Raw genomic sequence first — 26,619 nt, 5'->3', positions numbered from 1 at the left:
TTCCATTGTCTCCCCTCATAGTTTGCAATCCCTGGTGAATCTACATTGAACATTCTGGTTTGTTTTAACGTCCTTTTCATAATAGGCTGTCCAAAACTACACACAGTGCTCTAACTATGAACGAACCAATGCTTGTATAAATCATTCCTTCTTTACTCTTGCACTCTTTAACCTAAAATGGGCACAAAGGGATTTGTGATTCATACGCCTGTTGGTCTGGTCCAGCCAGCACATGAAATTGGTGCTGGTCTCTCATAATAATATGGTAGGCATATAACAAACCTTACACACTATTCACCTGTTTGGGGATCCTGGAAATCGCGCTTGACCAACACAACTTAAAGGCAGGTAGCACCTCTTAAAGGGAAGGTGCACTCTGACTGCAGACAGGAAGGAACACTTCACAACAAACCAGTGTCTGGAAGAAGCACTGACAGTTTATTCAGCTTCTGTAATGCTGCCTTGGAGGTCCTAGTAGAGGGAAAGCCTCTTCCCCACACCCCTACCCCAGAGAGCATAAAGCCCTGCAAGCAACATCTGTATTACCAATGGAAAGAGTTGACTGAGCTATTGAATGCCAGTTTAGCCCATAGGACAGGCAGTATGGCTGTAATACTGAAAGGAGTTTCATGACCTCACCAGGGTTGTCAAGGTAAGAATCTTGTGTCTCACCTCAACTACTCTATCCTCATGCCTATACCACCCCCAGTCTCACTACTCGAGATACTCTATATCCCCGCTTTTCATTCACCCTTGTGCAATTACTGCAACAGACTTTATGCTACCTTCGCCTCCTCCTACTCACACACTCTCACCATTTCTCCACACCTCACATCTGGCACTGCAGACAAGCTATTTGGTCATGACAGGCACACTATCTAAACACCTCAGCAGAAGATCGCCCACAATCTGAGACAAGAGGCCACCACTGGAGGAGGCAGAGCCCACCTTTACACATTTTCTCCTCCAGAGGAAAATGTGCTGGTCATCTTGGGAAAGGGCAGAGTCACATCTGTGGCAACTGAAAATGCTGGAGGAGACATCATGCAGGGTTTCTTCACACCATATCCACTTTTATCCTGCTTACTTCTATCTCACCTGACATAACTTGCATGACAAAATGCAGGTGTTTCCACCAATAGCTTCTTTCTTTGCTCTCACTCCAAACCAGAAGCTAATACCTCCTGCATCTCAGGCACAGAAAATGTCAAGGCCTCTGTGCTACTTCAGGAAATGGAGGCCAGAATTCTGATGACGTAGGGTCAGTCGATTTGACCCTGGCAAATGCCATTTAGATGCTGAGGGAGTGGAATCCCGTTGCATTGACAAAATTGCCAGGCAGGTGATGGGGAGCATGCAAGACAATATATGTGCAGTCTATGGCACCTTGGACACTGAGGATGCCTGTAATGTGTGTGAAGCATTCTCTCATCCTGCTTTGATGCGCCCATGGAGAAAGAGATGTAAATGTTCCTCCAGGTGTAGAGAACGTCAGTGACCTCCCTGATGCAATAAAGTGGGAGATGCCACTGATGTCACCTGTTTCAGCCTGAAAGAAGCTTGTGGCATAAAGGGTAAGGGCCATAGTGACCTTGACAGCCACAGGCAGTGCTGTCCATGTCCTGGTACAAAAGAAGTTATGGCAGCAGGTGATATATTTTGCAGACAGCCTCCTTCATAAAGCAAAGGTGCCTGAGACCTTGCTGTTCCGTGACGTGCATGTGAGGGAAATGGTCTCCTGAGACACACTGTGGATATGGCCTCCTGTGTAGTGTCCTCCTCCTCCATCTTCTGTGACCTGCTCCTGCTCTCCTATCTACCTTGCTGTTTCCCCTCCTCTTCCAGCCCTGAAGCAGCCCTAGCTTACCACCCAAAACTGTTTAGCTGGCAGCCAAAAACAATGCAGGACCAGCACAATATTCTTCTCAGCAGTCAGAATTAAGTTTTCACAGTCAGAAACCTGAGAGAATATTCAAGACAGACCCAAATGTTGGAACACAGGTATTACAATTTGTAAGGGAAATTAATCCTTTGTATTCCCCACAGTTATTTGTTATTTTCAGGGAATTTATATATCAAATACATCAAAAAAATGTATCTTGACAACACAGCCAACGCATGCGCAAGCTCTCACATCATCTGAGCGTGTCTGAAAATTTTCCAGCTGGACAGGTTCAATTCACACATGCGCACATTGATGTCTGCACAGACTGTAATGCCATCATGTGTGCCATATCCAGCCAAAAAGGAGCAGTCAAGCAGGAGGGAGGGAGTGGGCGGGAGGGAAGAAGGGAGTGAGAGGGAGGAAGATGGAGGGAGTGAGTGAGCTGGCAAGTGGGAGAGAGGGAGCGAGTGGGTTGGCGGGCAGGAGCAAGCAAGCGGGCGTGGAGCATTCACAATAAAGTGGATGAATTAATCGCGCAAATAGATGTAAACAGGTATGATATAGTCGGGATTACGGAGACATGGCTGCAAGGTGACCAGGGATGGGAAATGAATATCTAGGGATATTCAGTATTTAGGAAGGACAGGCAAAAAGCAAGAGGCAGTGAAGTTGCATTGCTGGTTAAAGAGGAAATTATGCAATAATGAGGAAGGATATTAGCTCTGACGATGTAGAATCTGTATGGGTAGAACTGAGAAACACGAAGGGGCAAAAAATGTTAGTGGGGGATGTATATAGACCCCCAAACTGTAGTGGTGATGTTGGGAATGGCATTAAACAGGAAATTAGAGATGCATGTGATAAAGGAACACCTGTAATCATGGGTGACCTTAATCTGCATATAGATTGGGCAAATCAAATTAGTCACAATACCATAAAGGAGGAATTCTTGAAGTGTATACGGGATGGTTTTCTGGACCAATACGTTGAGGAACCAACCAGAGAACAGGCCATCTTAGGCTGGATATTGTGTAATGAGAGAGGAATAATTGACAATCTAGTTGTGTGAGACTCTTTGGGGATGAGCGATCATAATATGATAGAATTCTTCATCAAGATGGAGAGTGACATAGTTGATTCTGAGACTAGGGTCCTGAATCTTAGTAAAGGAAACTACGAAAGTATGAGGCGCGAGTTGGCCATGACGGATTGGGAAACATTACTTAAAGGGATGATGGTGGATAGGCAATGGCAAACATTTAAAGAGCACATGGATGAACTGCAACAATTGTTTATCCCTGTCTGGCACAAAAGTAAAACGGGCAAGGTAGGCAAACCATGGCTTACAAGGGAAATTAGAGATAGCATTAGATCCAAGGAAGAGGCATATAAATTTGCCTGGAAAAACAACAGACCTGAGGATTGGGAGCAGTTTAGAATTCAGCAAAGTAGGATAAAGGGATTGATTAAGAAGGGGAAAATAGAGTACGAGAGCAAGCTTATGGGGAACATAAAAACTGACTGTAAAAGTTTCTATAGGTATGTGAAGAGAAAAAGATTGGTGAAGACAAATGTAGGTCCCTTACAGTCAGAAACAGGGAATTTATTATGGGGAACAAAGAAATGGCTGACCAACTAAATACATACTTTGGTTCTGTCTTCACAAAGGAGGACACAAATATCATACCAGAAATGTTGGGGGAACACAGGGGCTTAGTGAGAGAGAGGAACTGAAGGAAATCAATATTAGTAGAGAAATGGTGTTGGGGAAATTGATGGGATTGAAGGCCAATAAATCCCCAGGGCCTGATGGTATGCATCCCAGAGTACTTAAGGAAGTGGCCCTAGAAATAATGGTTGCATTGGTGGTCATCTTCCAAGATTCTATGGACTCTGGAACAATTCCTACAGATTGGAGGGTGGCTAATGTAACCCCGCTATTTATAAAGGGAAGTAGAGAAAAGCAGCGAATTATAGACCAGTCAGCCTGACGTCGGTAGTGGGGAAAATTCTAGAGTCCATTATCAAAGATTTTAAAGCAGAGCACTTAGAGAACAGTGGTAGAATCAAGCATGGATTTACAAAAGGGAAATCATGCTTGACAAATCTACTAGAATTCTTTGAGGATGTAACTAGTAGAGTTGATGAGGGGGAGCTAGTGGATGTGGTGTATTTGGACTTTCAGAAGGCTTACGACAAATTCCCACATAAGAGATTAGCGTGTAAAATTAAAGCGCATGGGATTGGGGGTAATGTATTGCAATGGATAGAAAATTGGTTGGCGGACAGGAAGCAAAGAGTCAGGATAAATGGGTCTTTTTCTGAATGGCAGGCAGTGACTAGTGGGGTGGCGCAGGGATCGGTGCTAGGACCCCAGCCATTCACAATATACATTCATGATTTAGATGAGAAACTAAATGTAATATCTCCAAATTTGCAGATGACACAACACTGGGTGGGAGGGTGAATTGTGAGGAGGATGCAGAGAGGCTTCAGGGTGATTTGGACAAGTTGAGTGAGTGGGCTAATGCATGGCAGATGTAGTATAATGTGGATAAATGTGAGGTTATCCACTTTGGTCGCAAAAACAGGAAGGCAAATTATTATCTGAATGGCTATAAACTGAGAGAGGGGAATATGCAGCAAGACTTGGGTGTTCTCATACACCAGTCGCTGAAGGTAAGCATGCAGGTCCAACAGGCGTTAAAAAAGGCAAATGGTATGTTGGCCTTCATAATGAGAGGATTCGAGTACAAGAGCAGGGATGTCTTGCTGCAATTATACAGGGCCTTGGTGAGGCCACACCTGGAATATTGTGTGCAGTTTTAGTCTCTTTGTCTAAGGAAGGATGTTCATGCTATGGAGGGAGTGCAGCGAAGGTTTACCAGACTGATTCCTGGGATATTGGGACTGACGTATGAGGAGAGATTGAGTCGGTTATTCGCTGGAGTTCAGAAGAGTGAGGGGGGATCTCATAGAAACCGATAAAATTCTAATAGGATTTGACAGGATAGATGCAGGAAGGATGTTCCCGATGGTGGGGGAGTCCAGACCAGGGGTCATAGTCTAAGGATATGGGGTAAACCTTTCAGGACTGAGATGAGGAGAAATTTCTTCACCCAGAGGGTGGTGAGCCTGTGGAATTCGCTACCAGAGAAAGCAGTTGAGGTCAAAACATTGTATGTTTTCAAGAAGGAATTAAATATAGCTCTTGGGTCTAAAGGGATCAAAGGGTATGGGGCGAAAGCGGGAACAGGTTACTGAGTTTGATGATCAGCCATGATTATAATGAATGGCGGAGCAGGCTAGAAAGGCCGAATGGCCTACTCCTGCTCCTATTTTCTATGTTTCTATGACCAGTAAAATATGGAACGGCTCCCCAAGCGAGGCGGAAGTGGGCTTGCTACCGATCTTTTAGTTGGTGGCCATTTCCAGTCCACCCAACGTAAAATCCCGGCCATTATCTCAATCCAGTACACAACTGCACTTGAGAAATTCTCAAGTTATCCAATGTTGGGACCCAATTTTCCAGACATTTTGCCTCAGGAACATCCATCCCCAGCAGGTAAAAGGGGCTACAAACCAGTAAAAAGCAAACTGGAATCTCACAGCTGCCTTAGAAAGGCACCACACAGAATAGCGTACTGATCCTAATAATCTGCGTGCCTGCACGTGAGTGTCTCTTTAAATGCAGCATTTAGTCATGTCAGGCAGTTTGTGCAACATTGGCCGGAATTGTACAGGGCCTTTGGGGACAAGGTTGGAAGTGGAAAGGCTGATAAAATGGTGTGGAAAAGTGTTGGGTGGCAGACCTGACACCTTCCTGCCGCCATGCCATTTTGATAGGGGTGGGAAAGGGGACACACTGCCTGTCATCCCAGAGCCCAATTGAGCCACCTAAGTAACCAATTAAGGGCCTCTTCCTGCCTCCACTGGCATTTTTTCCAGCAGCTGGGGAGCCTTCCGCTGTGTCAGGAGCCTGCCAGGTAAAGCCTAGCAGCCTTACAGTGGGCTCCGGGTTGTGGTGGGGCGGGGGGGGGGGGGAGTGGCCTCCTTTTTGGGCACTCTTTGGCCTATGAAGGGCTCCGCCCTCACCCCAGTGGCAATGGCCACCCCCATAGCATCGACGCCGTCTTCCGTCAGTGACACCACGCGCCCCCCCGAACCCCACCTCTGCTGGGCCCTTCATAACAGGCCCCAGTGCCCTCACGCCCGACTTATCTTACTTTGAGGGCACATGTCCAATGATGCACCTTCTTCCTCCAGGTGCAGCCCCTGCAGTGGCCACCATTACCCGTGGTGCTGCTGAGACAGCTGAGCTGCTGGCCCTCTGATTGGGCAGGCAGCTCTTGTGGGGGTGGCCCACTGTCCTTAATTAGTCAGTAGCCCCACTGGCAGCTACTTAATAAAATGCGGCATGGAGTCCCGCTGCCCACTGAAGTGTGATAGCTCCCCATTTTCAGTCCCAGTGATGTGACAGATGTCAGGGTACACTCAAGCTGAAAGCAGAAAGTTCTTTACACACCAACAGAAGAATTGGGCATTTAGTTCCAGTGTTTGAAGCTCAAGATCTTGTAAAAAGCTGCACAATTTTAAGCTACTTGTTTTTAATGACCTTTTCTGTATGTTTATTTTATACTAGATACAGTATATCAGACTTTAAATACATGTTTACAGCCAGTTCCTGGAAATGCTGCAGTTTTCCCATCCCTTTTTTTACTGCCATAATGCATGCTTTACCCTGCTTCATGGTGAAATTAGACTGAAGTCATTAAAGTGAAATAGTAAGTTTTCCACTCTTTGATGTAGAAACTAAGCATGAAAGGTAAACATGCCAGCTACTTATTCGTGATCACTGAAAATTCATGTTTACTTCACATCTATGACTTACCACAAAAATATGATTCAAGCTTGTACATAAAATGAAGTATTAAGCAGTGTGTTATTTAACTTGTAACAATTTCTGTTTATCACTTTACAAAGGACTGTGAATAAAACATGTAATTCTTAGGTTGTACAGAAGAATTTTCCCTCTTTATATTATAGTTAGTGGGATGACTACAGGGCAATAACTGTTTAAGGCCAATCATTCAATAACTGCAACAGCTACCAAATTTACTCAGGGCAGAATTTTAATAGATGGACCTGCTTGCAGCGGGGGAAACTGGTAACTGGTCGGGAGCCTGAAAGTTAGTGGAGCAGGCACTGCCATGCCTTTGTAATTCAGCCATAACATTTGCATCCTGCCCCTGGGTTTCCTGGCCAATTGGAATGGACAAGTGTTTTTTTTATTCGGTCATGGGATGTGGGTGTCGCTGGCTAGGTCAGCATTTATTGCCCATCCCTAATTGCCCATGAGAAGGTGGTGGTGAGCTGCCTTCTTGAACCGCTGCAGTCCTTGGGGTGTAGGTGTTCAGAAGGGAGTTCCAGAATTTTGACCCAGCGGCCGTGAAGGAACGGCAATATCGTTCCAAGTCAGGATGGTGTGTGGCTTGGAGGGGAACTTGCAGGTGGTGGGGTTCTCATGCAACTGCTGCCCTTGTCCTTTGAGGTGGTAGAGGTCGCGGGTTTGGAAGGTGCTGCCGAAGGAGCCTTGGTGTGTTGCTGCAGCGCATCTTGTAGATGGTACACACTGTGTCGGTGCTGAAGGGAGTGAATGTTGAAGATGGTGGATGGGGTGCCAATCAAGCGGGTTGCTTTGTCCTGGATGGTGCCGAGCTTCCTGAGTGTTGTTGGAGCTGCACCTATCCAGGCAAGTGGAGAGTATTCCATCACACTCCTGACTTGTGCCTTGCCGATGGTGGACGGGCATTGGGGAGTCAGGAGGTGAGTTACTCGCCACAGAATTCCCAGCCTCTGTCCTGCTCTTGTAGCTGCAGCTTTTATGTGGCTGCTCCAGTTCAATATCTGGTCAATGGTGATCCCCAGGATGTTGATAGTGGGGGATTCAGTGATCGTAATGTCATTGAATATTAAGGGGAGATGGTTAGATTCTCTCTTGCTTGAGATGGTCATTGCCTGGCGCTTGTGTGGCACGAATGTTACTTGCCACTTATCAGCCCAAGCCTGGATGTGGTCCAGGCCTTGCTGTATATGGACATGGGCTGCTTCAGTATCTGAGGAGTTGCGAATGGTGCGAACATCCCCACTTGTGACTTTATGATGGAGGGAAGGTCATTGATGAAGTAGCTGAAGATGGTTGGGCCTACGACACTATCCTGAGGAACTCCTGCAGCAATGTGCTGGGACTGAGATGATTAGCCTCCACCAACCACAACAATCTTCCATTGTGCTAGGTATGACTCCAACCAGCGGTGGGTTTTCCCCTGATTCCCATTGACTCCAGTCTTGCTAGGTCTCCTTGATGCCACACTCAGTCAAATGCTGCCTTGATGTCAAGGGCAGTCACTTTCACCTCACCTCTGGAGTTCAGCTCTTTTGTCCGTGTTTGGACCAAGGCTGTAATGAGGTCAGGAGCTAAATGGCCCTGGTGGAAGCCAAACTGAGCGTCAGTGAGCAAGTTATTGCTGAGCAAGTGCTGCTTGATAGCACTGTTGATGACACCTTCCAGGCTGTTGCTTGACTAGTCTGTGGGACAGCTCTCCCAATTTTGGCGCAAGCCCCCAGTTGTTAGTAAGGAGGACTTTGCAGAGTCGACAGGGCTGGGTTTGCCGTTATCGTTTCCAGGGCCCAGGTTGATGCTGGGTGGTCCGTCCGGTTTCATTCAGTTTCTTAGACTTTGTAGCAGTTTGATACAACTGAATGGCTTGCTGGGCCATTTCAGAGGGCATTTAAATGTCAACCACATTGCTGTGGGTCTGGAGTCACATGTAGGCCAGACCAGGTAAGGACGGCAGATTTCCTTCCCTGAAGGACATTAGTGAACCAGATGGGTTTTTACACAATGGACAATAGTTTCATAGTCACCACTGGACTAGCTTTTTAAAAAAAATTCCAGGTTCGTTAATTTAATTCAAATTCCACCATCTGCCGTGGTGCGATTCAAACCCATGTCCTTACAGTATGAGACTGGGGCTCTGGGTTACTAGTCTAGTGACATTGCCACTACACCATCACCTCCCCGATGTACGATGGTGATTCGCTCCTGCCTGTTAAAGCCTCACTATTTAAAGGGACACTGGGAGGGGTCAGAATGGTTGCAAACTATAATTGCCCAGACACAGACTGCAATTGCAATGATGGAGTCTCAAAGTGGGAAGGCTGCTCCCACAGCCCCCCATCACCCCACCTCTCCCAGTCCTCTGAGACATCCCTGGAGGTCATGCTGCAGGCTAAAAAAGACCCTCAGAGAAATATTCTTTCCAGCAGACGGCAGAAAGAGGCTAACCCCTTGAAACAAATCAGTCAGGCTGGAAGTGGCTAAAGAGGTGCAGGAATGTGGTCCCTCACTCATGGATTACAGTGCTGAAATAAGTTCAATAACCTCATAAGGGAGGGAAAAGTGAGTGGCATTCCACATTCAAGTGCCAACCCCCTCACTCTGACTTCACCTCCCTTCTCTTGCACAACACTGCTCACATCAACACAATCTGTTGCTCCAGTTATTTCTCTCTCTTGAGGCACCTCCTCATATCCCCATCTGAACAGCCACTACACTCACCCTCAGTTTATTGCTATCTCATGCCCATCACTCACATGACACTCTCCACAAATGTTGTCATTCGATCCTTTCCACACAATCCATTTCTCATATGCATAATGCCCTGCTTTCTCTCCTTGCAGGAGAAGAGCGCACACAACTCCAGGGAGAGACAGAGAACCAAGAGTGGCCCTCTGGTAATCACCACCTTGACCGCTATGGAGGGTGAGGTACTAAAGTTCAGCAGACAGTGGAGTGCATGGCCATTGGAAATGGCAAGATGGGGGTCTCCCAGATATGACACAATTAGATAAATGGTACACAACAATCACTCATGTTAATGTGGTATCGCCTTTAGCTGAAATATGATGCTCTGCACACAATGATGACTTTGAACCCTTTCCCTTTGCCAGTTTCAATTCATGTCTTTCATCTTCCAGATGTCCTTCAAGCATGATGCTGGAGATTGTGCAGGAGGAAGCCAAGAAATCCTCAGAAGAGGTTGTGCACCTTGAGGAAGCACCGTCACATGGCTCCTATGCACCCTCCACCCCTCAGATGTGCACATCTCAGTGGGGCTTCTTAGGCTGGTAACTGGTTTGTCAGATGGCAATCCACACAACAAAAGTGAGGAGGAGCAGGTGTTGGAGAGAGCAGTGGGAGAGTCCCCGTCAGAGGTTACAGGACTCTCTAAGCTCTGCTCAGTTGAACACAGATGCTGAGCCTCAGGGGCCATCCAACAAGAGAACTATATTGGAGTCACAACAGAAAATGTGTGCGCTTCTGTCAACATTTCCAGAGTCACTGCACAGCATTAGAGAGAGGTTGGAAGAGTCTGTCTCTAGCATGGATGCCATGATGTTTCAGGCATGTATGCTGATGTCCACCTCCATGGAAAGTGTGGCCACTTGCATGGAGAATCAGATGTGAAATGCCATTGAGTGCATGCTGGCCCTGACAGCTTAAATAGGATGGAGGAAAGCTTCCTCTTGGCCGTTCAGCCCATCACTGAAGTGCAGCAAAGTGCTCTTCTGCTGTTGGCCAGCAGGGAAGTGCGGGTGGACCATGAGAGGGAGGATGGAGAAACGGCACATGGAAGTGGAGACTCCGCTCAAAGTGGTCCCACATCTACCCCTAGTCCTCGCTCCCCGTCAAAGCACCATATGCTGCCTTTTGTACTGTTGGTTGAGTCTGCCCCTGCACTGGTGCATATGTGACAGTCTTTGGTGGGGACCTCATCTGCTCCAAAATCCAGAGGATGTTGGCCATGACCATCTCAGTTGTCAGAGCAGGGGAATGAGCAGCCTGTCTCTAGCTCTGCTGAAGTCACATAGGTAGCACCATGTAAATGTAATCGGAAATGGAAAAGAGTTTGTAGTTTCATAAGGGAAATCTCTTGGGTGTCTAAAAGTCTGTTAATTTGTCAAATACATTGTGAATAGTTATGCATCATAAATTTTATTTCGTCTCCATTGTCCAGTTATCTCCATTGTTGCCTCTCGCCTGCTAAGTGGAGATCAGCCTTCAGATAAATGGTGTGACAGGAATAGAAAATGAGCAGTGTGTGTCAGTGAAATGAAAGGATTATTGACTCTGGGAATGCTATGTGTTGGGGGCAGTGGGTTCAACATTGGTGAGTCTCATGGCTGTAGAGCCTCAGTTTAGCTGAATCATGCCTGTATGAGGCCATTCTGAGCATCTCTGGCAGCTAGGTGATCAGCTGCAGGAACTCTGGCCACATCAGGCTCCTCCTCCTGCTCCTCCTCCCCTTTCTCCTCCTCTTCCTCTGAAGATGCAGCACGCTCCTCAGTTCCTCCTCATGCAGATCCAGTCCTCTCTGCCAAGGCACAGCACACAACTATCATTCTGTTCACTCTTGCTGCTGCATACTGAAGGGCACCCTCTGATCTGTTCAGGCACCTGAATCGTATCTTCTGTATTCTGATTGCTTGCTCAAGGACCATTGTTATGCTCATGTGGCTTATGATGTACCTTTGTAGATTCTACAACATTGGCATTACCCGGCAATGTGGAAAATTGCCCAGGTATGTCCTATCCATAAAAAAGCAGGACAAATCCAATCCGGCCAATTACCGCCCTGTCAATCTACTCTCGATCATCAGCAAAGTGATGGAAGATGCCCTTGATACTGCTATCAAGCGCCACCTAAACAGCAATAACCTGCTCAACGATGCTCAGTTTGGGTTCCACCAGGGCAACTCGGCTTCTGATCTCATTACAGCCTTGGTCCAAAAATGCACGAAAGAGCTGAACTCAAGAGATGAGGTGAGAGTGATAGCCCTGGATATCATGGCAGCATTTGACTGAGTATGGCATCAAGGAGTCCTAGCAAAACTAGAGTCAATGGAAATCAGGGGAAAACTTTCCGCTAGTTGGAGTCATATCTAGCACAAAGGAAGATTGTTGTGGTTGTTGGAGATCAATCATCTCAGCCCCAGGAATTGCTGCAGGAGTTCCTCAGGGTAGTGTCCTAGGCCCAAACATCTTCAGCTGCTTCATCAATGACCTTCCCTCCATCTTAAGGCCAGAAGCAGGGATGTTCGCCGATGACTGTACGATGTTCAGCACCATTCGCGACTCCTCAGATACTGAAGCAGTCCATATCCATATGCAGCAAGACCTCGACAACATTCAGGCTCAGACTGATAAGTGGCAATTAACATTCATGCCACACAAGTGCCAGGCAATGACAATCTCCAATAAGAGAGAATCTAACCATCTCCCCTTGACATTCAATGGCATTACCATTGCTGAATCCCCAACTATCAACCTCCTGGGGGTTACCATTGACCAGAAACTGAACTGGACGCGCCACATAAATACTGTGGCTATAAGAACAGGTCAGAGGCTGGGAATTCTGTTGCGAGTAACCCACCTCCTGACTCCTAAAGGCCTGTCCACCATCTACAAGGCACAAGTCAGCAGTGTCATGGAATACTCTCCACTTGCCTGGATGAGTTCTTCTCCAACAACACTCAAGAAGCTCAACAACATCCAGGACAAAGCAGTCCACTTGATTGGCACCCCATCTACCACCTTAAACATTCATTCCCTCCACCACTGAGGCACAGTGACAGCACTGTGTAACATCCTCAAGATTCACTGCAGCAACTCACCATGCCTCCTTCGACAGCACCTTCCAAACCCAGGACCTCTTCCACCTAGAAGGACAAGGACAGCAGATGCACGGGAACACTACCACCTGCAAGTTTCCCTCCAAGTCACACCCCATCCTGACTTGGAAATATATCGGCATTCCTTCACCGTCGCTGGGTCAAAATCCTGGAACGCCCTCCCTAACAGCACTGTGTGTATACACACAGCAGATGGACTGCACCATTTCAAGAAGGCAGCTCACCACCACCTTCTCAAGGGCAATTAGGGATGGGTAAGAAATGCTAACCTTACCAGTGAAGCCCACATCCCATGAAAGAATAAAACAAGCCTTTCTTGTGCACCAGTGGTAGGGATCCTCACAGATGTCATCACCCACATCCTTAGAGGGTAACCCGTGTCTCCGAGGTGTCATCCTCTTAGCCTGCCTGGAGCTTGGACAATCTGTGGGAGACTTGACTGGTGCAGGATGAAGGCATCACCATAGCTTCTAAGATACCTTGTACAGACATGCACGAATATATTCCAGTGATTAAATATCAGCTGCACATCAACAGAGTGAAATTTTTTCGTTGATGAGTTGGTTGATCTGAGGGTGCATTGATTGCCATATGGGTGCAGCATATGACTCCCTGTACCTGTGGTAATCCAGCCATTGCAGCAAATGTGACAGCCCTCTGTGTCTGACTGGCCTCATCAGTTACAAAGTGGGCATACATGGTGGCCATGGCAAACAGGCATCAGTCACCTGGGAGATTGTGAAATTTTGCTGTTATTACCAGCAGATCCCTGGAAGGAGCTTTAGGTAAAGAAATCCAGGTCTGTGATAATCATGACTGCCACTGGCAATGCGTGCCCACGTAGTCCACTGGGCAGAAGGTTTTGTTCCAAGAAGCAGCAGATGTCAGCAACAACCTGCTGAGGAAGTCTGAGCTTCCTGAAGCTCTGTTGCTCTGTCATGTCCAGAAAGCTGATCCTCTACCTGTATACCCTGTGTTGGGGGTATCGTTTCCTGTGAGCTGGAGCTCTGTGTCCACCTCCTCTGTCCTGTGGAGGGGCAGGTGGTTGCAGAGAAGGGAGTTGCTGCTTCTGCAGGTGTTGCTGGTGCTGCTCCTATTGTTCAGAGGGGTAAGGTAGAGATGCATAAGCTGCTCCCATGCTGCTGTGAAGGCTGACAGCTGCGAAGAGCAGATCAAAGTCAAAGAAGTCCAAGGTAGCAGAAATGACCTTCAAAGATTTGGAAATCACCTCCAAAAAATGAAAGCACACTCTCAGACCAAGTCCTGTGAGCAAACGCCTTTCACTTAGGTAAGAAGCAGCTGTCTTTGTTCAGTATGTAAAGGCTTTCCAGCCTGTCAATTTCAAAGCACTGTCAATCCCTGCTATGCTCTTGCCTTGTTGACCCTAGCAAGTTTCAGAGAACCTGGGAAAAGCATGCACTGGAAGTCAGAATGCAGGGTTAAATCCTCAGTCAATTTCCTTTTTACCTATTTAAATCACTGACCCGTTTTCCCACAGGGCCCCTCGCATACCTTGAAAAGCACACCGGTTAAATGTGGAAGTCATCAGGTAAATTTCAGGTTCCTGACATGCTGGCATTTTTTCCTTCTTTAACCCCTGCATGCACCTACATCTACACCCCCTTGCAGGTTAAAATACCCCCCCCACCCTCACCCAATGGCCTAATTTGACTTTTATTTAATCCTTGCAAATGCTCTTGCAACGTTTTCAAACCCTATTTTGCTGAGTGATAGTATAAGTCTAATTCAGAACAATAAATTATCATTTCATTATTGTTACTTTAATGTTAATTGCCTGTAGTAATAATAGATAAACATATTGTGATTGCATCACTGTTAATAACATTTCTGTATTGATATCTTGCATTAGTCATAAGTAGTGGAAGCTACAGTAGGAAAAGGGAGACAAAATTTGAATATAGTTAATATTATGAACTTCAGTGTGTACATATAATGGTACAGTTTTGCTTTTAGTGCAATTGACGAGTCGAGTGCAATTGCACCCAAAATTGCATTGGTTTTGAAAAGTGTTTCCTTCCCCTTCCCCCCGGGTTTCCACTCAAACCCATGTGCATATCGCTGAACACAAAGGGCTGGATTTTGTATTGGAGGCAGGGCTCCCAACGCCGGGCCGTAAAGGTGGACTTTATGTGCCCTTGGAGTGATGCTCCGTTCTTTTTAAATCAAAGTTTCAGGAGCCGGGATTGACGTCCCTTTAAAGACTGGGGCCGGAATTTTATGGTGGGTGGACGGGAGTCAGCTTCCGACATAAAAGTTGGTGGCACACCTGCTTCCGCCTCGCCTGGGGATCCGTTCTGTATTTTACGGGTCCCCAGGCTTTAATTGTGCCGAGTCGGGACTTCCACCCGCTTGAGGTAGGGAGTCCCGCCTCATTGAGCTGCCGGCGAATCAGCGGGCTGGCAGCTCTTAGGCCCAAGCTGCGCCACCGGGAGCGGTGGCCGCTGCTGGTACTGCAGCCCAGCTGAAGATAGAAGAAGACGTGGAGCCGGGAGGAAAGGTAAGTTTTGGTTGCCTCGCCAGGGGTAATCGGCCGGGCCCCAGCGAGGCAAGGGCGGTTGGTTGGGGGGAAGGGGGGCATGTTGGGTGCTGGGGGTGGTTAGCTGTGCCCGATGACCAGGGCCCCGCCCTCCCACCCGGGACGATTGGCAGCTACCTGGTTTTCCCAGGCGGCTTTTCCCGGCTTCAGGACTCCTGCGTGCCATGCATAAAATCTGCGTGGACGTGGGCGAAGGCCATTAAGTGACCACTTACCCCCAACCATCCTGCTCGTTGGGGTAGCATAAAATTCCGGCCAGGGATCCCGTGTCCAAGAGCTGACAGCCAATCAGAGGCCAGCAGCTTATCAGTATCGGCCGCGCCACCGGGAGCAATGGCCACTGTCGGTACTGCAGAGGCCTTGGACCCAGGCCCAGTGCTGGACCCCCAGACCCAAGGTGAGTGAGGCGGGATCGCCAGGACCAGTCCTGAAGGCCTCAGCGAGGGGAGATGGTGGGGGTTGGTCATGCAGTCCAAGGGCAGAGGGGTCCCTGGGAGTAAACTGGTTTCCGGTGGGAGACCTCCATGGGCCACAGATTGCCCATGAAGGAGGTACCCCTCCCCAAGCCGCAGGGAGTATGCCTCATGTTACAAGGTGACCTCCCCATGTGGAGGAGGCCCCCACCCCCACCGCTAGTAAGATCCCATCAGCGGCGGGTAGAGTCCCTTAATTGGCCATTAATAGGCCACTTAGGGCCTCAATTGGCCTCTGGGCGGAAGGCCATCATCAGCCTATCCCTGGGAAGATCGCTTGGCGAAGATCCCTCTAGCCACCCCACCCCCGCCACTCATCTCGATACTCTGTGCCCCCCGTCTCAGCGGGCCACATAAAATCCCAACCAAAATCTGCCCTGACCAATGCAACCGGGCAACGTTTTAAAACATAATACTTTTAAAGAAAATTTTCCTTTCTAGAATATTTCTTGATATATTTGAATGGTAACTTGATAAACTTTGAATAATACAGCGAAAAATTGATTTTTCACAAAAACCAAGCATTTTAAATTGAATTGTCAATTGTCATCACTTGTGAGTAAATCGACTTTAAATTACTGACAATTACTGAAAAAAATATACAAAACTATTTTCTAGTTAGATTGGGGTACAGTAATCAGTTCCTTAGTAAGTTTTAAAAAAAAAATAATTCAAAGCCTTTTAAAATGTACCTATTCATGACCTTGTGCCTAAAAGTTCCGGCTTAATTTTTGAAGCCTCCATGAAGACTTGCAAACAAGTGCAATTAGCAATTTCCAAATATAAGTTACAGGTTTCTAGAGATACCAGTGATCAAGTGGCAAAGGTGACCTCTTGAATTCCCCACAACTATCAATGCACTTGTTAGTGCTAACTGTAAAACAAAATTTATAGTGACTGCAAGGAGATATAATTCAGTGATGGGAGCAAGTTGGTTGGATGTGGTTATAGGACTCTGAATTGTATCTTAATATCTGCCTCTCTACCTCTCTCTCCTCTTTTGAAATGCTCCTTAAAACCTGCCTTTTGCGACCAAGCTTTTAGTCATCTGTTCTAATACCTCCTTATGTGACTGGACAAATTTTGTTCAGTAATTCTCCTGTGAAGTGGCTCGGTACATTTTACTACATTAAAGGCGCAATATAAATGCAAGTTTAATTTCAATTGTGTTTATTCAATGTACTTCATAGTTTACTTAACAGAATATTTTTAACTTTTCTGCCTATTGTAATGCACTGAATAGAATCTAAAGTAAAAAGCTATATAGTAAATCGAATAAGCATATTAGCACATCTGTAATATTTCATTAGTGTATTTCAAATCATTTGTCTGGAGAGTTTTCACTGGCCAAATTATCCTGGATCTGCTTTTAATTTGGAGAGTTGCATCTACACATCATCTATGATGAATGGAAGCCAGATTATAAAATAAATGCATTTCCAAAACTAGTTCTTATTGGGATGCCAGCCAGACTACAGCACAGAATTCTTCATCTTCATCAGTCTGTGTACAGTACTTGCTTTTTACAAGATAAACTTCCTTCCAGACACCCCCAGGGAAATATTAACACACCCATTAAGTGTTATTTAAGGAAGAGAAATTATCCAGACGAGTTCTGCAAAGCCTTACTGCCTTTGTCCTTTTTACGATTTGGCGGATTATTTTCTGTGCGATAGTTTAGCTGAGACAAGCATGGAGTGTTTGTATGGTTACAATAATCTGTAACCTGAATGACAGTTGGCAAAATGTCAGACTTTTCTTGCACTTTGCATAAAAGGCTTTTCTCTTGCCTTAACATGCCTCCCTCTGCTTTGTAGAATGTACATTATTTGGTAGTGCACAGACTTGCCTGTGTGATGTGGCCTCTATGGCCTTATTGCTCACTTGTCAGAGAGGGAGGCTTCCCCAGCACAAAAGACCAATCTCGCTGCTCTCCACTGTGGATTAGTTGAGAACAACTCTCCCGATTCTTCTCGGGCTGTTGCAGAAGCAACTTCCTCTGAGGAGTATAATTTTCTCCTTTAAATGGATGAATGTATTACCATCAAAAAAAAGCACCTAAAAAAACCCATATTTAGGTAAGTAATAGTATTAACATTTTACCTTGGCTGTAGAAAGTATTTTGTTGATCAAGTTTTCTTCTTTTCCTTTCTGTTAAGAGTTGTTGCAAAGAAATCGTGGAAGTGTTTTATTGCACTTGTGTAATGGTTAATTTTGTAAACTGGCAACATCTGACAAATAATGTACTAACCCAGGTTTGAAATCGCTTTTTACTTATTAAGATCCTTCCATATTGCTGTTGAATAAGTGAAGTCTTTGTACTTTGACCAAGTTTTAAAAAGAGACCTACAAACTTCTTGGACAGCATTGTGCATGTGCTTGCTGTGTACTGTGGTATAAAACCTATTAGTTACAGAACATTGCATCTGAGTTCACTGCAAAGGCTATGCTTTTAATCATTAGTCTCTTAAAGCTCCAGCAGAACAGTCATTTTTACTGATGTGTGACAAGTGTTAATTTTAAGATCCTATTTGCAAAATAAGCATTCTGTGTATTGTATGAGCAACTGTGGCACTGATAGGAAATAGATTTTCAGGGCTTCATGAAACCAGAGAAGGATTTTGTTTGAATAAAGTCCCAATGTGGAGTTGTTTTATAATAGTTCAAAATATGATGTTTGCCAGAGAAAAGCAGTGGAAGCAGGTATTTTTAAAAGGGGCCAACTTTTCTCGTGTGGAAAAGGATTTTTTTCCCATCTGTTAGTGTACCTTAATTTTTTGCTTTCCCCAAGCTACTCTAATTGACTTTGAAGGCAATCTACTGGTAAGTTAGCATGGGAATGACTTTATTTCTGGCACTCATAATGAGACTTCTGTGGTTGGAAAAGGAAATAGTGTTCATGCTATCTTGTTTATAGCATGTAGCATCTCAAGACCCACTTACACTCTCATTGGACTAAAGTTTATGACATCTGTGGTATATCATAGCTGTGAAATTTATAGGATAAATAAACAACTTTATATATAAAACATGAACAAGTAGTTTACATTGGCTTTTATAATTTCAAATGAGTATAATCTTGTAGGACAGAAAGTAAAAGGTTGAGTAAACTTGCAGAGCTGATAAAGTGACAATTACCATTTTAATTGGTAGAGAAGTTTGATAATCGTGTTAACACAATTAACCAGTGCGATATTGTCTTATGTGAAGGATGCACTGACATCTTAGTATAAAGAACAAAAGATGGAGAAATTAAAATCAGTGTCCCCATGTTCTCACCTGCATGGACCTTTTCTTGTTTATATAAAAAATATCAAACTCCACAAAAAGCCTTTGTGTTGAACTATGACCTAATTTAACTGGCACTCATCTTCCCAGGTAGTTTTCTATTGATTTGAAAAGGGAAGGGAAGAACACAGAACACCTGTAACTAAATGTCCACACCAACTTCAGCCATATTATCCTAGTAGGGAATCCAGGAGCTGTCATTCTACAGTACAAGCTGTGCGGAGGCAGGAGAAAGAGAGGCTAGGTAATAAAGCCTCACATATGCACAGTGCTGTAGTATCCTGCATATATAATCCTCAGGCTGGTGCAATACATATATGTTGGGCTACTCTAGTAGTTAATAACCGCTAAAATGAATTGTATTATTAATGTGTTATCATTGATTAATGAATAGACATAATGATTACAACTTTACAAAGTGATATTATTGATTACTGAGAAGAATGTTGTAAATATGAATAATATGAGTATAAATCTTGAAATAATTTCCATCTGTCACCTATCCTTCTCTATACAATTAAGGCATAAAAATAAGCCAGAGAAATATTGTTGTAAATGTGTCCAGACCTACCTGTGCTGCAGTTGTCTTTTATTTGATTATATTTGCTCTATATAAAACATAGTGGAATCTTGATTATTTGTACTCCCTTTATCCTCTCTAAATAATGTGCAACATTTTAACAGGTGTTAGGCCTTAGTTTTGCTCAAACCGAATTAAAATACAGACGGCATTTTTAATTGAATTGTTACAAACTCTGAGCTCTTAATCCAGCAGGATAAGTTGCTCGGTATTTGTAACTTTGTGTACAAACTTACTTGTTCTTTTAAGGGACTGTCTGTCAGAATGCAGCAGCAACTGGCTTTTCTCTAATCCCTGTGATGGCACTGCCTTTGAGAATTTAATATCCATGGAGTACCGAAAAATAGCTTTGGGTCAAGAGATTAAAGCAAGTCAGGAGTTGTCTGTTCGGGAGACCAGCAAATTCTGCGCTGCAGACAATATTTTGGAAAATGGGGGGTGTGGGGAAGGGTAATTTTCACTTTGGGCGAGGACCTAAGTACTGGCTGCTGAGCATCAGCAGCCTGTTTACAACCCACCCAATGTTCTTTTCTGTTGGGTGCAGACTCTAACTATGGCTGATCGCCCAGGAATACTAGAGAACCAAAATACTAGCAAGAATGAGGAACTGAAAGAAAGTACTATTTGTAAAAAAGTAGTACTGGAGAAATTAATGGGACTGAAAGTTGATAAATCCCCTGGACCTGATGATCTATATCCCAGAGTTTTGAAAGAGGTGTATGTAGAGATAGTGGATGCATTGGTGGTCATCTTCCAAAATTCTATAGATTCTGGAACAGTTCTTGCAGATTGAAAGGTAGCAAATGTAACCCCATTATTTAAGAAAGGAGGGAAAGAGAAAACAAGGAACTACAGATCTGTACTGACATCAGTAATAGGGAAAATGCTAGAATCTATTATAAAGAATGTGATAACTGGACACTTAGAAAATAATGGTAGGATTGGGCAGAGTCAACATGGATTTATAAAAGGGAAATCATGTTTGCCAAATGTGTTAAGAGTTTTTTGAGGATGTAACTAGCGAAATGGATAAGGGGAACCAGTGAATGTGGTGTATTTGGATTTTCAGAAGGCTTTCGATAAGGTCCCACACAGGAGGTTAGTAAGCAAAATTAGAGCGCATGGGAATTGGGGGTAATATACTGCAATGGATTGAGAGTTGGTTAATGGACAGAAAACAGAGAGTAGGAATATACGGGTCATTCTCAGGTTGGTAGGCTGTGACTAGTGGGGTACCGTAAGGATCAGTGCTTGGGCCTCAGCTATTCACAATCTATATCATTAATTTGGATGTGGGAACCAAATGTAATATTTCCAAGTTTTCTAGTACAGAACTTGAGTATTGCTAAAAATAGAGACATATTGTCAGTCTTCACTACTGAGGATACAAGTAACATCCCAGTATGAGCTGTAAGTCAGGAAATGGAAGGGAGGGAGGAACTCAGGAAAATTACAATCACCAGGGAAGTGGTACTGAACAAATTGTTGGAGTTGCGGGCTGACAAGTCCCCAGGTCCTGATGGTCTTCATCCTAGGGTGAAAAAGAAGTGGCTAGTGAGATAGTTGATGCGTTAGTTTTAATTTTCCAAAATTTGCTAGATTTGGGGAAGGTACCGTTAGCTTGAAAAATAGCGAATGTAACTCCTTTATTTAAAAAGGGAGGGAGACAGAAAGCAGGAAACTACAGGCCAGTTAGCTTAACATCTGTCTTAGGGAAAATATTAGAAACTATTATTAAAAACGTTATAGCAGGGCATTTAGAAAAATTCAGAGTAATCGAGCAGAGTCAACATGGTTTTGTGAAAGGGAAATCATGTTTAACCAATTTATTGGAGTTCTTTGAGGGAGTTACATGTGCTGTGGATAAAGGGGAACTGGTGGATGTATTGTACTTAGATTTCCAGAAGGCATTTGATAAGGTGCCACATCAAAGGTTATTGCAGAAAATAAAAGCTCATGGTGTAGGGGGTGACATATTGGCATGGATAGAAGATTGGCTAGCTAACAGGAAACAGAGAGTAGGCATAAATGGGTCTTTTTCTGGTTGGCAAGATGTAATAAGTGGTGTGCCACAGGGATCTGTGCTGGGGCCTCAACTTTTTACAATTTATGTAAATGACTTAGATGAAGGGACCAAAGGTATGGTTGCTAAATTTGCTGATGACACAAAGATAGGTAGGAAATTAACTTGTTAAGAGGACATAAGGAGGCTACAAAGGGATATAGATAGGTTAAGTGAGTGGGCAAAGACCTGGCAAATGGAGTATAATGTGGGAAAATGTGAAATTGCCTATTTTGGCAGGAAGAATAAAAAAGAAGCATATTATCTAAATGGTGAGAGATTGCAGAGCTCTGAGGTGCAGAGGGATCTGGATGTCCTAGTGCATGAATCGCAAAAGGTTAGTATGCAGGTACAGCATACAATTAGGAAAGCTAATAGAATGTTATAGTTTATTATGAGGGGAATTGAATACAAAAGTAGGGAGGTTATGCTTCAGCTATACAGGGCATTGGGGAGACCACATCTGGAGTACTGTGTACTGTATTGGTCTCCTTATTTAAGGAAGGATGTTAATGCATTGGAGGCAGTACAGAGAACGTTTACTAGACTAATACCTGGAATGGCGGGTTGTCTTATGAGGGAAGATTGGACAGGCTAGGCTTGTATCCACTGGAATTTAGTAGAGTAAAAGGCAACTTGATTGAAACATATAAGATCCTGAGGGGTCTTGACAGGGTGGATGTGGAAAGGATGTTTCCCCTTGTGGGAGAATCTAGAACTAGGGGTCACTATTTAAAAATAAGGGGTCGCCCATTTAAGACAGAGATGAGGAGAAATGTTTTCTCTCAGAGGGTCGTGAGTCTATGGAATTCTCTTCCTCAAAAGGCGGTGGAAGCAGAGTCTTTGAATATTTTTAAGGCAGAGGTAGATAGATAGATTCTTGATAAGCAAGGGGGTGGAAGGTTATCGAGGGTGTGTGGAAATGTGGAGTTATCAGTTCAGCCATGAACTTTTTGAATGGCAGAGCAGTCTCGAAGGGCTGAGTGGCCTACTCCTGCTCCTAATTCATATGGTCATAAGTTCGTATGTTTTCATCTTGCACTCATCAGGACAATTTGCAAGAATACCAATGTAAGGGAAAGCAACAAATTTATGCTGTATGAGAAGAGAGTGCTGATTGGTTGGCAAATGAACTCTGATTGGTAGAGGCGTTGCCATGGAGAATGTGCCAGTTTATGGTGACTGACAGTTAACTGTCAAGTTTTGTTGAAATTTAAACCAGGTAGCTTGACTCTGATTGGTCAAGACACTGCCCTAAGGAATGAACCAGTGAATGGCTGTCACTTATTTTGTTTCACTGAAACAGGCACAATGTGTGTACATGTTCTTTCTATCTGCAAAGAACAGAGCCCTGTGTATTAATATATGTAGTTTCCAGTACGCGCAAATGTGCCACACTGCGAGCCCGACTGACAATCTTAAATTGGTTGTCAGCGTAATTCTGAGCACACTGAGGATTATTTAGCAAATATTGTCCAATCGTGGAATCACATCCAATGTTGGAAACTGTGTTTTGAGTTTTGTAAGCACAGGCTGGTTAGGTACGGCCTGTGCCTTGCCCGTTGCAAACAGTGGAAGGGACATGTTGTTTGATATGATCCGCCAGTCTTTGGGACATACGGCCTATATACCTATAATCACACTGGGATTGACATTCATATATCACATTACCCATTTGTGTGATAGGCAGGATGTCTTTTTGGCTTGACAGCAGCATCCTGTTAGTGGCGAGCAGCACACCAGTTGCTACTGCATGGTAGCAGCGTGAAATAGCTAGCTTCACCTGGTGCTCAAATTTTTGGGATACATTACCCTTCCAGGGTAATCTGAGGTAGACTGGGCACTTTTCACGGCCGAAAATAACGGCCTTAGGCCTGTTCATAAGTTTGCGCAATATACAGCAAGAAATGTCATGGCAACACCTCTACCAATCAGCGTCCACTTGCCAACCAATCAGCACTTTTAGATTAGATTAGAGATACAGCACTGAAACAGGCCCTTCGGCCCACCGAGTCTGTGCCGAACATCAACCACCCATTTATACTAATCCTATATTCCTACCAAACATCCCCACCTGTCCCTATATTTCCCTACCACCTACCTATACTAGTGACAATTTATAATGGCCAATTTACCTGTCAATCTGCAAGTCTTTTGGCTTGTGGGAGGAAACCGGAGCACCCGGAGAAAAACCCACGCAGACACAGGGAGAACTTGCAAACTCCACACAGGCAGTACCCGGAATCGAACCCGGGTTCCTGGAGCTGTGAGGCTGCAGTGCTAACCACTGCGCCACTGTGCCGCCCTGCAAAGTATAAATTTGCTGCTTTCCCTTACATTGGTATTCTTGCAATTTTCCTGATGAGTGCAGGATGAAAAGCTTTGACAAAATGTCTCTATTTTCAGCAATACTCAATTTCCAAGTTTGCTGATGACACAAAACTATGTGAAAATGTGAGTTGTGAGGAGGATGCAAGGAGGCTTCAAGGGGCTTTAGACAGGCTAAGTGAGTGGGAAAGAACAAGGCAGATGGAATATAATGTGGAAAAATGTGAAGTTCTCCACTTAGGTAGTAAAAACAGAAATGCAGAGTATTTATTAAATGGTGAGAGATTGCACAGTGTTGATGTCCAAAGGGACCTGGGTGTCCTTGTTCATAAGTCACTGAAAGCTAACATGCAGGTGCAGCAAGCAATTAGGAAGGCAAATGGTATGTTGGCCTTATTGTAAGAGTATTTGAATAAAGGAGTATAGAAGTCTTGCTGCAATTGTATAGAGCCTTGATGAGATCGCACCTGTAGTATTGTGTACAGTTTTGGTCTCCTTACCAAAGGAAGTATATACTTGCCATAGAGCGAGTGCAACAAAGGTTCACCAGACGGATTCCTGGGATGACAGGATTGTCTTATGAGGAGAGATTGAGGACACTGGGCCTTATTCTTTAGAGTTTAAAAGAATGAGTGGCGATCTCATTGGTTGGTTGGCATCTTTCCATCTATGAAAGATGATGGACACGCAGCAAACAATCCATTTAAGTGGGGCATCTTGTCTTGGTGCATCCTTGTTGATGGCTATGAAGGCCAATCCTTGAGAGGCAGGTTCTGCATGTGAAGCTGCAAGTGACGCTGTGAGTTGTTGGCCGGAATTTTACTTTGGGCGGGAGGCCCCACTTACCGGCCCAAATGTCGGAGGCAAGCCTGCCTCCGCTGGGTCTGGGAGCCATGCCAAGATTTTATGTTCCCCAGGCCCTGAATTGGACTTGGACAGGACTTCCACCTCCTTGAGCAGGAAGTCCCACCACCAAGAGCTACTGGCCAATCAGCGGGCCGGTGGTGGCCACTGCTGGGACTGTACCCAGCCAACGGCAGGATCGTGGGTGTCAGCACCGGAAGACAGGTACATTTTGGGGCCTCACTGGGGACAATCGGCTGGGCCCTGGTGAGGTAAGTGGTGGGGCGGGGGGGTCAATTGGTAGGGGGTGGTCTTTATTTCATTGGGGGCAGTTGGGGCTTCAGGGTGTCTGATCAGGAGGGGCTCCCCCCCCAAGCCTGCAAGGAGGCAGCTAGGTTTTACCAGGCAGCATTCTGGGGGCCTGAGGCACCTGCTGGCCGCTAGTAAAATACCAGCAGCGGTGGGAGGAGGCCCTTAAGTGGCAGTTAATTGGCCACTTAAAGGCCTTGATTGGCCTGGTGCGGGTAGGCTGTTTCTCGCCACTGGTAAAATTGCAGCGGGGATGGGAAGGCATCGGGAACTGCCCCCCCGACCTCCCACTCAATTTTACACCCACTCCCCCCACCCCCCGCCACCAGCCCGCTCCTGTGGAAGCAGCGGCATAAAATTCCAGGTGTTGTTTTTGACATTGGCACCTGTTGCCAAGCTGCTGTAGCAACATGTCATCGTGGTAGTGCACCCCAGTCCAAAGGATATGTCGCCATTTCCCTCTTTCACCAGCTAGTGACTCCCAAGTGCGATAGTCAACATTTAAGGCCTTCATGTCACGCTTGCAAGCGGAGCTTTGGGTGCCCCACTGTTCGTCTGGCCCCGGCTACCTCACCATACAGAAGGTCTTTGGTTATGCGACAGCCTTCCATCCTGCATACGTGTCTGATCCACCAAAGCCACCTCTGTTTGATTAGTGCCAATACATGAGAGCTGTGCCTTTGAGAAGACTGCTACATTTGTGATTTTGTCCTGCCAGGATATACCCATAATGTGCTGCAAACAGTGAAGATGGAAATTATTGAGTTTCTTTTCCTGGTAGCTGTAAGTCGCCCATGTTTCACAGCCATACAGCAAGGTGCTGAAAACACAGGCCTAATAAACCATGAGCTTGGTCGTAAGAGTCAACTTGGTGTTATCCCATGCATGTTTCACAAGTCGGCCAAAGGTGGTAGCTGTTTTCCCTCTGCGTGTATCAAGCTCTGCATCAGGGACAGATTATCTGTCAGCACTGACCCAAGGTAGCAGAATTTGCTAACCACATCCAGTGATGGTGTTATTTTGGGTGATCAGGGGTAGAGATGCAACACCTTGTCCCATGACCATGATTGTCTTGATGCATATAGTCAAGAAGAACAAGTTACAGGCATGGGAAAGATAGCCAATGAGTTCGCTGATCAGGATGCGATGTGTTTTTGTCTTCGCTTTCAGCCTTGATAGATTGGGGAGCATGCCATCTGACCTAGTGTGCAAGTAGACTCCTTCCATATCTGCAGGGAAGGCGAAGGTCAGGAGCATGGAGAAGAAGATACCAAACAGAGTCGGGGGTAGGACACAACCCTGTTTCACTCCATTCTTCACTCTGAAACTGTCGGAAATGGAGCCATCAAACTGTACAATGAAGTGCATGTTGTCATAGAAGGAGCAGATGAAACTGACAAGCTTCGGTGGACAGCCAATTTTTTGCAAAATCTTGTAGAGCGCTGCTCTGCTGACGGTGTCGAATGCCTTAGTAAGATTTACAAAAGTAACGTACAGGGGTATACTCTGTTCCCTGCACTTCTCTTGTAGCTGGCGTAT

General features: G+C 45.2%; 1 protein-coding gene and 1 long non-coding RNA gene across 9 annotated transcripts in view; one reads left to right on the top strand and one right to left on the bottom strand.

Moving 5' to 3' along the window:
• LOC137372119 (uncharacterized) overlaps positions 1-17,985 on the bottom strand; it is an 80,769-nt gene extending 62,784 nt beyond the window's left edge. For both annotated transcript variants that reach the window (XR_010975387.1, XR_010975388.1), the window contains exon 1: positions 17,774-17,985. This is a non-coding gene — a long non-coding RNA (uncharacterized lncRNA). The remainder of the gene's footprint in view (positions 1-17,773) is intronic.
• pde1a (phosphodiesterase 1A, calmodulin-dependent) overlaps positions 1-26,619 on the top strand; it is a 615,382-nt gene that overhangs the window by 282,120 nt on the left and 306,643 nt on the right. Inside the window, exon 1 of one of the 7 annotated variants that reach the window (XM_068035563.1) lies at positions 17,455-17,748. The exons of the other annotated variants lie outside the window; for them this stretch is intronic. Within the exon in view, the coding sequence (XP_067891664.1) occupies positions 17,696-17,748 (53 nt within the window). The 5' untranslated portion in view covers positions 17,455-17,695. Of the gene's footprint in view, positions 1-17,454; positions 17,749-26,619 lie in introns of those variants that run through there. 7 annotated transcript variants of the gene reach the window in all.

The sequence above is a fragment of the Heterodontus francisci genome, chromosome 7 (genome assembly GCF_036365525.1).
Source record: "Heterodontus francisci isolate sHetFra1 chromosome 7, sHetFra1.hap1, whole genome shotgun sequence".
NCBI lineage: Eukaryota > Metazoa > Chordata > Chondrichthyes > Heterodontiformes > Heterodontidae > Heterodontus > Heterodontus francisci.
Note: the sequence above shows the minus strand (reverse complement) of the source record. Positions and strands in the feature narration are given on the sequence as shown.